At 45.3% G+C, this 15,815-nt stretch overlaps 1 protein-coding gene across 1 annotated transcript in view; it reads right to left on the bottom strand.

Moving 5' to 3' along the window:
* col11a1a (collagen, type XI, alpha 1a) overlaps positions 1-15,815 on the bottom strand; it is a gene marked incomplete at both ends in the record, with an annotated part of 173,011 nt that overhangs the window by 155,443 nt on the left and 1,753 nt on the right. Inside the window, 2 exons of the mRNA XM_080751473.1 lie at positions 4,214-4,427; positions 7,795-7,959. Coding sequence (XP_080607599.1) covers positions 4,214-4,427; positions 7,795-7,959 — 379 coding nt within the window. The remainder of the gene's footprint in view (positions 1-4,213; positions 4,428-7,794; positions 7,960-15,815) is intronic.

The raw sequence follows: 15,815 nt of genomic DNA, 5'->3' as shown, positions 1-15,815 counted from the left end.
ATAGAGTTGTAATAGTTATAACTAGAAAGATGCAATTTGAAATTGCGAGTGTGGTTGCTGACTATATTCTACAGTAAGCTAACTGTCATGTGAAGAAGCTCGACCAATTGATTCCCTATTGATTCCCACTCCCATTGATTCCCTACCGATTCCCACTCCCATTGATTCCCTATTGATTCCCTATCCCTGCCATTTCCAATGGCAGCGGAAAGGTTACCCTAGAGGTCTATAAACAGTTACCCTAGTACTCTATAAAGTTTCCCTAGGACTATAATGTGTTGCACTGTTGGGCAACCACACTAATAAGACAATTCTTTAAAAGGTTATGTTTCGGTTTCATCTCATTAGGGTAGTACCAGTAACTAACACCTCAAGCTATTAGATGTCCTTGAAAATGTGATGTCTCGCTCTACTACACAGGTCACAAAACGTCAGCTGACCAGGTCATAACATCCTCCGCAAACAACCGTCTCGCACACAACGCAGTTTGCCTGCTGGAAAAGAAGACAACCCTTCCATTCAATCCTTCCTTGCCATTCAAAGGCGTCATAAAAAAAGAAGAAGCTTTGTCAACAAAAAAGAGAGAAAAAGTTAACATTTTCCCAGCAGCCTCTGTGTTTGCTCTTGCAGCCTCCCGCAAAAAGGGCTCATGTTGGCTAAGTAGGGGTGTAACGATACATTTTAATAGCGATTCGATACATATCACGATACATGGTTGACGATACAATACATGGACAATATTGGTTGATTACTGGTAATACGATACGATTCGATTCAATGATTTAAAATCGATATAGTAACTATTTATCAAAGAAATTAAATCTGTGTGAAAGGTGTGGATAGTTCAGGTTTTTAAGGGAAACATGTATTATTATGGATATAAATAAGTAAACACAGTGATTATCTGCCAAATACATGGACATTGTATATTGACAAACCTGCACCTTGACATGAACCCAGAGATTAAACACATTTATCGATAGACCAGTGTAGCTATATGGAATGGAACAGTAATTAAACCCCTCCTTTTCATTTTTTCTTCATAAAAATGCTAAGTAGGTAGTATCGATACAATCGATTCTTTGCACTGCCGATTCGATACGATACAAAATAAAACAATACGATTCGATTTTAGCTGTTTTCAGTTCGATATACTTAGATTTTTTAAGTTAAAAACGATATTTCGATGCAGTTACTATATTGTTACACCCCTACGGCTAAGCCAAGGCTCCAAAGAGTGAGAACTCGGGGATTTCTGAACCTGGGAGCAGGATAAGCAGTCCTTGGCTAAAAGACTAAGGGAGTCGCTGCACTGAATCTGATTGGAGCGAGGTAATCCACGGGCAGGGGCGTCACAAGGGGGGGGGGGGGGGGGGGGGGAGAAGTGGGACAGAGTTACCAGGGCCCAAGGTGGTGGGAGGGGGCCTTTAATTATTTTATACTTTAACTATTGAAAAATAGCAGATATACAAGCTCACAGCGCGGCACCGAGTGCCGCGCTGCGAGCTTGTAGATCTGCTATTTTTGAAAAGTCGTGAAAATGTGTGAAAATCTTTTGAATATATGTATTTTTTAAGCGAACATTTGTAACTCAAATTTTGCTTCTGGGGGGTCGCTGCCTGGAACGAAATATTTTGAGATGGGGGTCCGTGGCCAAATACTTATAATTTTGGGGGTCCTTGACATTAAAAACTTTGAGCACCACTGACATAGAAACATAGGTTTTTCAAAAAACCTTAGAAGGATTTGAAATAGACTTTTCACGATTTTTCAAAAATAGCATATCTACAAGCTCGCAGCGTGGCACTCGGTGCTATTTTTCAATAGTTAAAGCACAAAATAATGCGTTCCCGGTCTAAATGTGTTAAACCCCCTCCCCCTATGGAGAACATTCACGGGGGGGGGGCCCGCAGTGAATCCTTGTACCCAGGGGCGTCACAATTTGGTGTGACGCCCCTGCACACGGGGCTAATAAGGAAGCTTGAGCGCTGCTTCCCCCTCCCCCTCCCCCCCGCCGTCCTCCTCTCCCTCCTCTCTAAAATAACGGAGGCAAGTGAGTTCATGGCCGGGGTCAGGCTGGCCATGGCGGTCCCCACTGCGCCGTGTCTCTCTATCTCTGACCCGTCTCTCTGTGAGCCTGCACCCATGCCCCGTGGCGTCAGTTCAGAAAAAGCTAAGGTATGGCAACATGACTGGTGTCTTGCACGCGCGCGAAGGCACGTGTGCAAGAGACCTTAGCAACAGGCATACCTTAGCAACAGGCATGATGATACATTTATTTTAAGAAGAAGTAGGCTTACATTCTATTTTTCCCGCCGTTTCTACGGTTTCTTGGGCTGGATATGGCAGCCTGGAACGGTTGTTCAAGTGCAGCTAAACATGGCATATGTTAGTAAAAGTGCCGCACTTAACAATAATGAATCGCACCTGTGCAGCTGACCTGCGGAACCTGGGAATATACCATGCTGTCAAGATGGGGAGAATACAAGTGTGGAGAATATAATTATAATACCATGTTAGAGTGACCGTTTTGTTAAATTTTGCATTTGTAGTTATTTTACCGTAATTTAACAACATAATAACCAGCACAGATAGACAACGAGACATTCATGGATTTATATTTAAAAGTAACTTTTATCCCCCCCCCCCCCCCCCCCCTGGACCCAGGGTATGGCAGCTGCATACCCCTGCCATACCCAATTGACGCCCCTGCCGATGCCCTGGAGCCCCTGACGAGATGTGTGATCTTGTGACAGGCACCTGCGGTGCAACGATGGGCAGAACCTGGGTTGTTTTCCTGCTCCGACCAAGAGGAAGAAATCAGCGGGGGTCACAGAGTTTTTTTTTTTTTTTAAGGTGCACCCGAATGCATTTGAGCATTTTCTTTTTTGGCTGGATTCCTCACTTCAGGTCCTTTTAGTTTTACACTCTCGGGAGTTAAATTGACACTCTTTTTTCAACCACTATTTAACTCAATGACTGTAATTCCAAGTGCTGCTGCTTACACTGTAACAACTTTGTGCCTTGAAAAAGAAACATCTCTCGATGACCAAGTCACATTTCGTCACTGTCAAGCGGAAACCTCGTATCTCCAAGTTTCAAAGTCCGTTGCGTTGCGAGGCGTTGTGAGCATGTAGATCTGCTATTTTCACGATATTTATCTGCGGAACCGAGTCACATTAAATGTAATACCTACAATTCCAAGTGCTTGTAACAATTCCAAGGGTGGGGGTCCCCAGTTCAAATATGTTTATTTTGGGGGTCACAGCCTAAAAAGGTTTGAGAACCAATGGTATAGAGCGTTAACAAATTCATCCACCAGGGGCATTGACAACTCATTCTTATGACTTCCTATCTATAGCCAAGCTGTATAAACTATATATTCTTTAAAGAGAAAACTATAAAAAAAAGAAAAAATACGCGAATATTCGACTTCGGTGAACAACGTCGAATAGTGACTCTGATATTCGAATATTCGAATATTTGGTGAATGCCCTAGTGCAGGGATGTCAAACTCAAATGCACAGGGGGCCAAAATTTCAAAAAATGGTACAAGTCGAGGGCCTGGACTGGTTCAATGTTTATTCAAATGCGGGCTTGTGGTCATTCTGAGTATTTTTGCTTTATTTAACAATGACAGTGAGATACTTGTTTGCACTAACTAGCATTGATTGCTATGGTCTCTTTTGCAAGACACTTTATGTATATTATTCGCCCCCTCTATTGATGCACCTTCTCTTTATTGGTACTGTACTGCTCTTGTCTTTGTTTTGCTTTTTTTCCCTCTTATCTATCTTTTCTTACGTCTCTGTAACTTTGCTATAACTGTATACTGCTGTGCTTCTACTGGACAACTGAATTTCCCCCTTGGGATAATAGAGGTATCTATCTATCTATCTATCATGGGCCCTCGATACGCGCCAATGCACTAGCAGTGCATTGTGGGACTTGTAGTATTATGGTGGTGCGTGTGCAACAGAGTGACACATTTCCTCAGCCTGTTGGTATCAAAAGTCTAATATCTCCCCCAGTCCATAGAGATATCTCTTTGGTCTGATGGGTAAGATGTTGGACTTTCATGTGGGAGACTTTGGTTCGAATCCCAGGCATTGCATGTGCAATATACCAGTGGCCAGTGGGCCAGTTCTAATAGTAATTAAATATCATCCCGCGGGCCGAAGATAATTCAATCACGTGTGTGTGTGTGACTTACTTCCCGTCGGCCAGGTTGAGGGAGCGGAACAGGGGGTAGTCCTCTGGCGCGGGCCTGCCGGTCTGGTCCTCGTAGAGGAAGACGGGGGAGCGGCCCAGCTCCACGCCCAGCTGCTGCACGCCCTGCTCGCTGTAGATGGACAAGAGGAAGGTCTGCAGGCCGGCCTTGGGGCGCACCGTGGTCAAGATGGAGAAGTCCTCGGGGAACACGCCACCTGTACAGGCCCGGGCAGGGGGAGAGATAGGGGGAGGGCAGGTTAGATTCACGAGGGCGACTGAACTTTGTGTTTCGGTAAAAAAAAAAGAAAAATCAGGCATAGGGATGTTAGCAATTAATCTAAAATCGATGTATTGCTGTTAAGAAATTATTTGATTAAAATAAACGATTATATGGGGGGCACGGTGGTGCAGTAGTTAGCACTTCGCCTCACAGCTTGAAGGTCCTGGGTTTGATTCCCGCCGGGGGAAGCTGTGGGCGCTGGGGGCGTGTTCCTCCACCCGCGTCATCAGCACTGACAGCGAGGGGTTGGCGATAGGGCCTTTCTGTGGTGAGTTTGCATGTTCTCCCCGTGTCTCCTTGGGCATAGGCCCTCACAGAAAAACATGCAGTAGTCCTGGTTTCTATACTACCTCCCCCTAGCCAGCCGGGTGCTCCCCAATGTCCCCTGGCGCGGCAGGGGGAGAGCGGAAACCAGGACTACAGGTTAGGTAGTCACCGGGTGAGAAAAATGGGTTACAAAAAACGTGGGATAAAAAACAAAAAATAAACGATTATAATTTGTGGTGTTATAATTTGTTTTGATAAAAATCGTATTTATTTAAATTGTTTCGCCTAGTGAAAGTTACAGGTATAGTGCGTGTGATATCAAATGTGAGCGTAACATAATCACATTAATCCTTAATCATATTCCATCATATTCAAAGGCTTTCGGAGAGAAATGAGACAGACTTAAAGGGGAAGACCACCCATTTTCAATATTGAACTATGTCATTAATATACCTTAGAGGAGTTGTGTGGAAATAGAAAACAAATGTCCCCCTCTTCTGTGTTGCCTAGAACTGGAGGATTGATTTTGGGGTTTGTATTGTAAAGTACAATGTGTGATGTCATCAAGTTGTGATTTACAATACAAACCCCAAAATCAATCCTCCAGTTCTAGGCAACACAGAAGAGGGGGAACTTTTTTTTTATTTCCACACAACTCCTCTAAGATATATTAATGACATAGTTCAATGTTGAAAATGGGTGGTCTTCTCCTTTAATGGAGCATTGCAAAGGGGAGGTGTGTGTGTCTGTATCCAGTTGGAGCTTGTTGATGCTCGTTAATGTTATATACCGTACATCAAGGTTATTATGTCTCTGCACTCATTTTCGGTTTCGGACAATAATTTTCCATTTGGTCTTAAAAAACACTGCTTATCAATTAACCGGTTAATCGATCGATAAGGTTATCAACAATGAATTAATGAATTAATAGATCATTTGCATCCCCTAATCAGGCATAATGAGGTTTGAGGTTGCTCGAGTTGAGAATGGACACCACCGTCATACAATTTACAACCGTGTCGCTTGCCAAAAATAGATTATCTACAAGCTCGCTACGTGTTGTGCGTTGTGACCTGGTCTATTTTTGGCATGCGGCAGTTGAGACACCATCACACAACAGAGCATAAATCAGGCTTTAGACTCACAATTTTGTCCCTAAACGCTTCAACGCCTCAACCAGAGACGTGTGACAATGTACCAGCTTTCATTGCTAAAACTGGGAGGGAGCAATTAGCTCCGTATTGTAGCACCAATCCAAGTCTTTAGGGCTGCTATCTTATATAGCACATTGTGGCTTTGCTTTGTGCACAGTACAAAACAAATGAGCAGAGTGGTATTGGTAAATGCTGCACTGTGTTCAAAATAATGCATCTTAATGTGTCTGCGAGTGAGTCACACCTATTACAGGGCATTTGCCCCCAAAGAGACATCCTACGAGCTCTCATTAGCCAGTAAACACAAGTCCTGCAGCTTACTTAATGTGTTGTGGAAGTCAATTCTATGCAGAAATCCAACACAGTTTGTGGTTTTAAGCACATCTGTGCTGTGTGCTTTTCTCATGTGGATAAGTCATGCCGGGCCGTATCCGTGGTCTAACCTTTGATGCAAGCCACAGTTCAGTGAAACAGACGTCAAAAGCTAAGAGAATTTAATGTCAGCTGGAGGCAGGAGAGCCGACGAACAGACACAATAAGAGCAGGCTAACAGGGCCTTTCTGTGTGGAGTTTGCATGTTCTCCCCGTGTCTCCTAGGGTTGATACCCTCACAAACACATGCAGTAATCCTGGTCTCAATAATGCCTCCCCCTGGCCAGCCGGGGCGCCTGATGGAGGGGAAAGGAACTGGTTGGAATAACGTGTTCCTTCCACGCGCTACGTCCAAACCAGGGAAATCCCCCCTGTCAGGTGAAAAGAAGCAACTTGGACTACCCATGCATTGAAGGAAGCATGAGGTCAGTCAAGGAGTTTATTAGGTAGGCCCTAAAAGTATGTCCTTGAGCGCAGGGGAATATTTTGGGTTAAAACTGAATCCGGTTTGATCTTTCCGGCAAATTGTAGTCCTTTGATTACTACAACATGACGTTTTGTGGTTTCCGCTCCAGACCGGTTACAAACCCGAAAAATGAAGTGATCCCAGACTAGGCCCTAGTAACTCAGTCCCACTCCCCCCCCCCCCCCCTGTCTGTCGGTGGCATCCAGGGGCCAACACTCTCTTTAGGTGCCGTCAGCCAAGCCCTTTCTCCAAGGGAGACAATCAAAACACTCAGTGGCGGTGCAGTGCCGAGACATGATCAGGGGGGGAGAATCCACTGTCAGGGGACTTGGCAGGCAGAATAATAGGCGCATTTAAACCCATTCAGAACGGGTACATATTTTGTGTATCGTTATTTTATGCTTTAACTATTGAAAAATAGCAGATATACAAGCTCACAGCGCGGCACCGAGTGCCGCGCTGCGAGCTTGTAGATCTGCTATTTTTGAAAAATCGTGACAATTTGAATTTTGACCCCGATTCTTGAATCCTTTTGAATCCTTCGAAGGTTTTTTTTGAAAAACCCTATGTTTCTATGTCAGCAATCTGGCCACAGCCATCGTCAAAGAAAAGCTCCTTTTCACTTAACTGGAGCTCAGTTGGTCTGTTCTTGAGAGACTACTATGTCAGTGGTTCTCAAACCTTTTCATGGAAAGGACCCCCAAACTGATATGTATTTTTGCCACGGACCCGCATCTCAAAATATCTAGTTCCAGGGACCACCAAGAAGCAAAATTTGAGTTACAAACGTTCTCTTTGAAAACACATATATTCAAAGATTTGCACAATACATTTTCACGGCTTTTTCAAAAATAGCAGATCTACAAGCTCGCAGCGCGCTGTGAGCTTGTATATCTGCTCTTTTTCAACAGTTAAAGCATTCAATAATCCTAGGCCTAAATGGGTTAAAAGCCAGCTCAGCCCCAAGGAGGGGAAGGGAGGGGGGGAGAAGGGAGATAGCCTGAGAAGGGTTAGAGAAAAGCTGAGAAGTGTATCTTTCTTACCTGGGAACAACTGGTTGGTGGGGGCACTGATCTGGGCCTGCTTGGCCACTCTGTAGGCTGTGTCGGGCTTGGACATTCTCCGGTTCGTGCAAAATCCTGATGTTGTCCTCACTCCTTCGGGGGAATTGTGAAATTCTAATACTTTTAGTACATCCACTGGTTCTGCTGTTGGGGGGAGGGGAGGGGGGGAGAGAAGACATTGGTTAGGTCATGATTGATACATAAAACCTGAACCACATTAACCCATATTTCCGGAATGTCAATGTCAATGTCAGGTTTTTTCAAAATTGTTCTAAACTGAAACACACACACACACACACACACGCACGCACGCACGCACGCACGCACGCACGCACGCACGCACGCACGCACGCACGCACGCACGCACGCACACACACACACACGCACACGCACACGCACACACACACACACACACACACACACACACACACACGCGCACACACACACGCAAGCACGCACACACACAAAATATATATTCCCCAATGAGCTCACAATGTGTGTGAGCTTGTAGACCAGCTATTTTCTCTACAATGAAGTACAGTATATAGGGCTTAAGTGGTTCATTTAGGGTACATGTACAGGAAAATATAAGCTCCAAAGCGATTGTTATCACTTTGGAGCTTTACGGGTACATTTCTACAAAATTCACCACTGTAGAAGAAATAGGGTCAAGTCCATTTAAAGGATTTTACAAGTACATTTACAGCATTTTGCTCTGTGAAATTGATCTTCCTATCTAGTATCAAGGAGGCTGTGGTGTCGTCACAGACATTCAGCCAAACTGACCAGCTGCAGTGCTGAATGAAGAGCCATTCAAAAATGAATCTGATTCTCTGAAAATACTCTTCTTCCTGCTCCATTTAGCAAACTGAGATCATACCTAGGGGTGGGCGATATGTAAAAATACAATATCACGATATTTCCCCAAGCTGTATCACGATATACCATTTTATCACGATTCTTTTTCACGTTTGGTTATTTTTCAAGTTACTAATGTTACTTGACAAAAACGAGACTCTCTGGGTTCCTTTTGGGAGGTCTAAATTGAACTTTACAAGTATGTAACTCTGACAGTATACAAATGAAACCAAATGGACCCTTACGGGTCCATTTGGTTTCATTTGTATACTGTCAGAGTTAAGTGGAGATCCTGACATTTTAAAGTTTGAGAACAGATGATTTTGACCAAAATGCAGGTTTAAATGAATTCTGCAATGAATCTCTGTATTAACGATTAAACAGGATCTTTTACAAGGCTCCCTCAATTGTATCACGATATATACGATACCTCTGAAAAGGCATATCGTGGAGACATTGTATCGTCTCAACGATAATTATCACCATATCGCCCACCCCTAATCATACCACACCATAATTACACACCATACCACACCCTAACACACCATACCACACCACACCACACCACACCATAACACACCACACCACAACAAACAACTGCTAATAACATCAAAGATCCCAGAACACGACAAACATCACTTTGCCTTCTCATTCGAGCGCCACGGCCCATTTATTAGACGCTTATCCCCCGTTACAGCGATTCACATTATAAACCGACGGCTCAAACATCAAACGGCATCAAACATGCAGGTATTAAAAAAACAAACGTTCTCCTTAAATATAACCATCAATTGAGGAGCTCTCCGCAGCTGAACTATAGGACACGCTGCTTGCTCTACAGCCCTGCCACGCCATGTGACAGGAAATAGCTCCATCGAAGCCACAAAGCCAACTAGTCTTATAACGGTCGGATATGTTTACCTTGATAAAAGGTCACCGGAGCCTTAGCAGGGCTCTCCCGTTCTCTCCTACCTGATACACTTCACATAGAGGGCCCTGTATGGCCCTGCATTGTCTCATGGGAAAGCGTTATAATCATATACTTTAATCGAAACACCTCCCTCTGTAAAACATTACCTAGCTCATGGGTCTGCAACAGGGGGCCCGGGACCCCTAGGGGGTCCTCAGAGTTACTACAAGGGGTCCTCCAAATCTTCCAATCCTTTATGTATTAACAACTTGAACCCTAGTGTCCATATTCTGAGAAATTTAGCCAAAAATAGCAGATCGACAAGCTCACAACGCCTCGCGCCGAGCTTGTAGATCGGCTATTTTCGGCAAAGAGCTTTGGTCTAGAGGGGGAAAAGAGCAGACTAAGTACAGAGCGAAAGGTCAAGTTTATTAAAAGTGTTGACGGTTCAAGTGGTTAAATATCTGAAAACCCACATTAACATGAATCCAAAATACTGATGATCGTGCTGTCAAACAATGAAACTGTATGGAATCTATGATAAGGTTATGGGGGTCCCTGCTTCATCTCTCTCACAACTAAGGGGTCCTTGGCCTGAAAAAACGTTGAAGACCCCTGACATAGCTGATATGGGGAGGGGGGGGGGGGGGACAGAGAACAAAGGTGCTATATTGAGAGTTCAAACTCTACATAATGGTGCACTATGCGGAGACTGTGCATGAGGTCTCCACACACAGGGGCTCGTTTCACCCCAGAAGGGTATCAGCAATACCTTGGGAAAACAAGCAATACAACGACAGATTGTTAAGGCCAATAACTCTAATCTGTTTTTGTAGCGCGAAGAAGCGAAGCTTAGGCTGTCCGAAAGCATCGAGCCCGGCCTTTTTCTGACAGCTCTGAAGGGCGCTGTTTTGCTTGGACCGAGTGGGTCAAATCATTCCAAACGGTTCTTTGGATACTTTATACAGGGGGATCTTATAAAAAAAAAGAAGAAAAAAAAAAGAAAAGCCCGACTTCCCTCTCAACACACTTTGGCCGACATTCCAGCTGTGGCAAAGGATCAGCAAACTCTAACAGGCGTTTCATTCTGTTCAGCGGAGCATGTGGGGGTGAGGGAGCGGGAGGGGACCGGTCCGTGTTTCAACATGAACCTATTTCTTATTCCACGAAAAGGATGCCTTAAGCGCTGCGCAGAGGGAGAGAGAGAGACAGAGCCTGCCAGGGACGTGCTGGGCCCCTGATTCAGCCCAGGAAAAATAGTTGGAGAGGCCCTCATTGCGCGCCATAGAGAGAGATCTCTCTCTATAGCGCTGCTGCTACTCAAAGATTTGCTGTTTCAGATCATGACAAGTGACAAGCCAGTGGGCCAATTACTGTACATGAGTTATATTTCGTCATTGTCAGGTGGAAACCTTGTATGTCCAAAACCGTTTGTTTTGTATTTATCATTTTAAAAATGATTTAAACAGCCGATCTACAAGCACACAACGCCGCGAGGCGTTGTGTGCTTGTAGATCTGCTGTTTTCACTACTTTTGTGCAACGGCCTTGTATGGTGAAGCAGGGCTTTGCTTTGCGAAAGAGATACAAGGTTTCTGCCCGACAGTGACGATTTACTTTGTTGGCCGCCCGCCCAGCCTCCAAAATGGAAAAAAGGCAGACATTTTATTTTGATTTTTTTCCTAATGGCAGGCCTTGGACCGGCCGGGAATGAACCGGCCGTTCGGGAGTTGTCCCGCTTTTCCCAATGGCCAGCACGTCCCTGGAGCCTGCCCCGCACAAGACCACTGACTGCAGCAACTCAATCCAGACGGCACCCTTCAAAGAAGGGTTGCATGCATGTCTTTTATGGTGTTATATAACTTCATCAAACTCACAAGAATAAAAGCGAGGAAGAAAAGACAGTCAGCCATGAGGCCATGTCACATCTGTAATCAGTGGTCTAGGACCTTCCTGAATCGGGGTCGGCAGTGGACCCAGAGATTTGGCATCGGTCGGGTTCTAGATGAGTGAATTCCCACCAGTGTGTCTCCAGTCTTCATTTCACGGCCATGATGAAGGCATTATCACAAAAAAAAAGAGCAGAGTCAAACATCTGGCCCTCTCATCTTGCACACTGTACGCCGCCCGCCATGGTCCAGATGTGTACTGATGAGACGAGCTGGTACTCTTTAGCTTACATCACTGCCCAAACACTCCTCACCGAGTCCCCAGGGGCCTTCGTAGTTGTCTATTTAAACACCTAAGCGCTAAGGGAATGCACAGAAAGCACTGACTGGCAGCAGCTGGCTCTGGTACAGTACATAGCGTTAGAAGAAGTTCTCCTTAACACTACTTATTCGCCATCACGGCGCCAACTCACTACTGCCGCCCGTGCAGGTCAGAGGACTGCATTAACAGGAGCATTAGTCTTGTTGGGTGTTAATCGGCTCTACAGCGTTGGAAGCGCGCTCAACCAGCCAGGATGAGTGTCTCCGTTCAGTGAATTATTTTTCATTCCGCCCTAGAAATGTGTTTTAGACGTGTGGTGGGGGGCTCAGAGTGCTCCCACTAAGTAGAGTAGGCTTTCAACTCACTAGGGCTGTCACGATATGACATTTTACATGACGATTAATTGTCACTCAAATAATTGGCGATTAACGGTTTAATTGTGTTTTTGTCGTCGATAATTACATTTTCTGTTTGGCTTTTAGGCTTTGAAGTTGTACATGGTAGATATGACACATAACCTAAATATACAAAGAAATTACTGACATATTTGACAACTTACTACTTAAAAAATAACTTTGATAGTGGAAATAGCCGATCTACAAGCTCACAACGCGTCGCAATGCGACGCGTTGTGAGCTTGAAGATCTGCTATTTCCACTATTTTTGACTATTTTTTAAAATATATGAACGTTTTTCAACATGGAAACGATTATGACGATAATGAAAAATAATCGCCATTATGTCAAATAATCACAATTAGACGATTATGTAATAATTGTGACAGCCCTACAACTCACTACAACTGTCTTTGTTTTGGTGAGTATAGCAAAACTGTATTTTCTATTTTTACTAGAGAGGAGAGGGTGCGCAGCCTTTCCTGCGGGCGCACCAGATCATCACTGACACAGTGTTAAGGAGAAGTCCTTCTAACGGTATGGACCAGAGCTAGTAGGCAGAAGCCTATTCCCAAGGCTCAAAAACAAAGGCGTGACCCCTTGAAATCCTTCAAAAGCAAAGGTCTGGCCAGTCTGAGATAGTGTGTGTGCAGACTGCATGCACCAAAGGAAATGCCTTTGTGTCAAGCGATCCGGCTGGGTCATTGAAGGAGCCTTCCTATTCGTTTGGCCTCATCTACCATTCAGGGGCAGCTGTAGCTGAGTTTATAGAGAGAGAGAGAGAGAGAGAGAGAGAGAGAGAGAGAGAGAGAGAGAGAGAGAGAGAGAGGCGGTCTGGGAATCGGAAGGTCATTTGTTTGACCCTCTGACCGCCCACTGTATGTGGGAAGTGTCCCTTATCACTTAACCCCTAACATGTGCGCTCATCAGAGCCACCAAAGCAGCCATCGTCTGGGCGAAGTTAGAAAACCTATTTCCCCTCTCCCAGGGACCAGAAATGACTCCCTTTCCCTTTGCCAGCCTACTAGCATTGGTTGACACACTCTCTTTAGCCACTTAAACACTACAGTATGTCAACACTTTGTTGACTGGGGTCCATCCTGTAATACTTTGCCTCCTCTCTTTTTCACTAAATCTCTTCGCCGAAAATAACCGATCTACAAGCTCACATCATTAGGCTGCGATGCAGTGTGACTGTGAGCTTGTAGATGGGACATTTTTCACAGAACATTGGCCTTTTATGACATGCCCGGAATAGGTATGTTAAGGTTCATGAAGACAGGAAATGAAGGCAGCTAAACGTTCAAGCGGAGTTGGAAGTTGAAAGGAGAAACAGTGTTGTGTTGTCATTCAGACCATGTGCATGGCTCTTTTGGGGTTGCTTTGGGAACGAGTAACTACAGTACAGCTACTTGCTTTGGAGGCTGAACTGAGGACCTCGTTGAGAGCTCCTGCGGAGCAGCAGCGCTCGGCGCAAACCCCAGGAACATCATCTGTTCCAGATGTGGCCACCTGGCCGGGCTACGACCCTCGCGCCGAGGTGCCGAGAAAACGTCAATAGTGGCCAGATCCATTAAAGTGGCCCAAATGTGTGTGTGCAGTCAGTGTTTGGAATTGTTCATCTGATGAGTGGGTGTGAGTTTGCCCTCTCTGTGTTGCGCAAACAGGCCCTGCATATCTCTCCTCAAACCTGAGGTGGCACGGGTTCCCCCCGCCACACGCACGCACGCACGCACGCACGCACGCGCACACACACACACACACCTTTATGTAAAGCGAGGAGACTTACAGTAGATGGTGGTACCTTAGCATAAAACACAGATTGTGTGATTGAGATGCGATCCCAGTCATGTTCACAGGTGTACAGTACACTAATGCATGATTCCTATATACACTGACTAGCATGTTCCAAGAGATAACACACACACGCACACACACACACACACACACACACACACACGCACACACACACACACACACCTGAACATACGATCCCTAGACCGAGGAGAACTCATGTCAGAACTCAATCAGAACCGAGCATACGTCCATCTTAAACCCCTCTCCTGCTGCGTGTGTCATTTTAGGCCCCTAAATCTTCACAGAAAGGTGAAATTGGCCGGTAAACGGAGGAGGACCTTTTCACCTGAAGCTCCCTGAGACTCTAATAATATCTTCAGACAGAATGTCTCTCAGTCTGCCCCCCTCTCTTTCTCCCACTCTACCACTACTCTCTCTCTCTCTCTCTCTCTCTCTCTCTCTCTCTCTCTCTCTCTCTCTCTCTCTCTCTCTCTCTCTCTCTCTCTCTTGCTCGCCCTGTCTCCATCCCTCAATCTGTCTGTCTGTCTGTCTGTCTGTCTGTCTGTCTCTCTCTCTCCTGTGACTTCCACTGCACTCCCAGCTCCAACAAGACTGCTTTATGTTGGTGTGACAGTGAGGAAGCTTCACTTAGAGCTAGCCCACCCACCCCCCCTTTCCCATACAACTTCTGCCTTCCTTTTCTCTAACTCTTCCAGGATGCCAAATAATTCTTCATGGGGCTTTTAGCACAGTCTTGCGGACTGATTGTACCCAATCCTGTATTCAGTAGTGACAAATAAACCCTCTTGATTCTTGATTATCCCGACATAAGGATACTGAAGCATGTTTTCATGACCAACCCCTCCTCCTAAAAACGCATCTTGAAATTTGTAAGAGAGAGAGAGAACATAATTACAAGAGGCAACTCCTGTAAGCCGATACTGTAATCAAAGATAAAGCACGGAGGTATCTTCCAAGTAGAGAGACCCATAGTTTCAAAAAGCTTATCGCTAAGCGACTACACCGTGACTACACCGGCGTGGACGGGATAGGAGCGTCCAGCGATGGGGCCGACCGGGCCCCGTGTTCCCACTCGAGCAGCTTTTTTTAGGGGGGAAAGGCCCTCAAAATGCTAGCTTCGTCTGCTTGGAATGCACATCTGAGCCTGTGCCCCAGGGGCTGACAGAACGTGTCTGTACACTGCTGGAGAGGGCATCCTGCAAGAGATGGAGGAATGGCTTCCAAATCCAATAAAACACCAGTGGAGAAACTGACACAAAAGAAAGAAACAATACACACACACACACACACACACACACACACACACACACACACACACACACACACACACACTGAGCCCATATAGGAAGCTATTCATTAAAGAGGACATGGCTTGAGTGGTTGAACTAGGCCTATAGCTGATGATCCGCTAGGACATCTGCAGGTTGATAATAATAAGACTATAACCCCTGAAGGCAACAAATGCCTGCAAAGGGAAGAAATGTGTAGGTCTGTAAAAAAGGTTCTAAAACAAGTTACCTTCTGATAGTGCAGTTGTTGTTTCTCTAAAAATAGAAATATGCCGCCTACCCATGTGCATGTATACACATAGTGTAATGAATGCCAAACCACATCCTACCGAAGAGGAGTCTAGCCTACAGCGGGGCAAAATGTGAGACCTGTGTGATCCTGAACCCTGTGACTCACTCATACAGTAGCCATTATGGGAGTAGGGAGTAGGCTAGGCTATAGGGCCCCGTATGCAGGCAGGCCCATGCTCTTTGAAGGGCCTAAAATAATAGGGAAGTGCAAGGAGGGACCATCATCAAA

This window comes from Nannobrachium achirus (assembly GCF_963921795.1).
Source record: "Nannobrachium achirus genome assembly, chromosome: 21".
Lineage (NCBI taxonomy): Eukaryota > Metazoa > Chordata > Actinopteri > Myctophiformes > Myctophidae > Nannobrachium > Nannobrachium achirus.
Note: the sequence above shows the minus strand (reverse complement) of the source record. Positions and strands in the feature narration are given on the sequence as shown.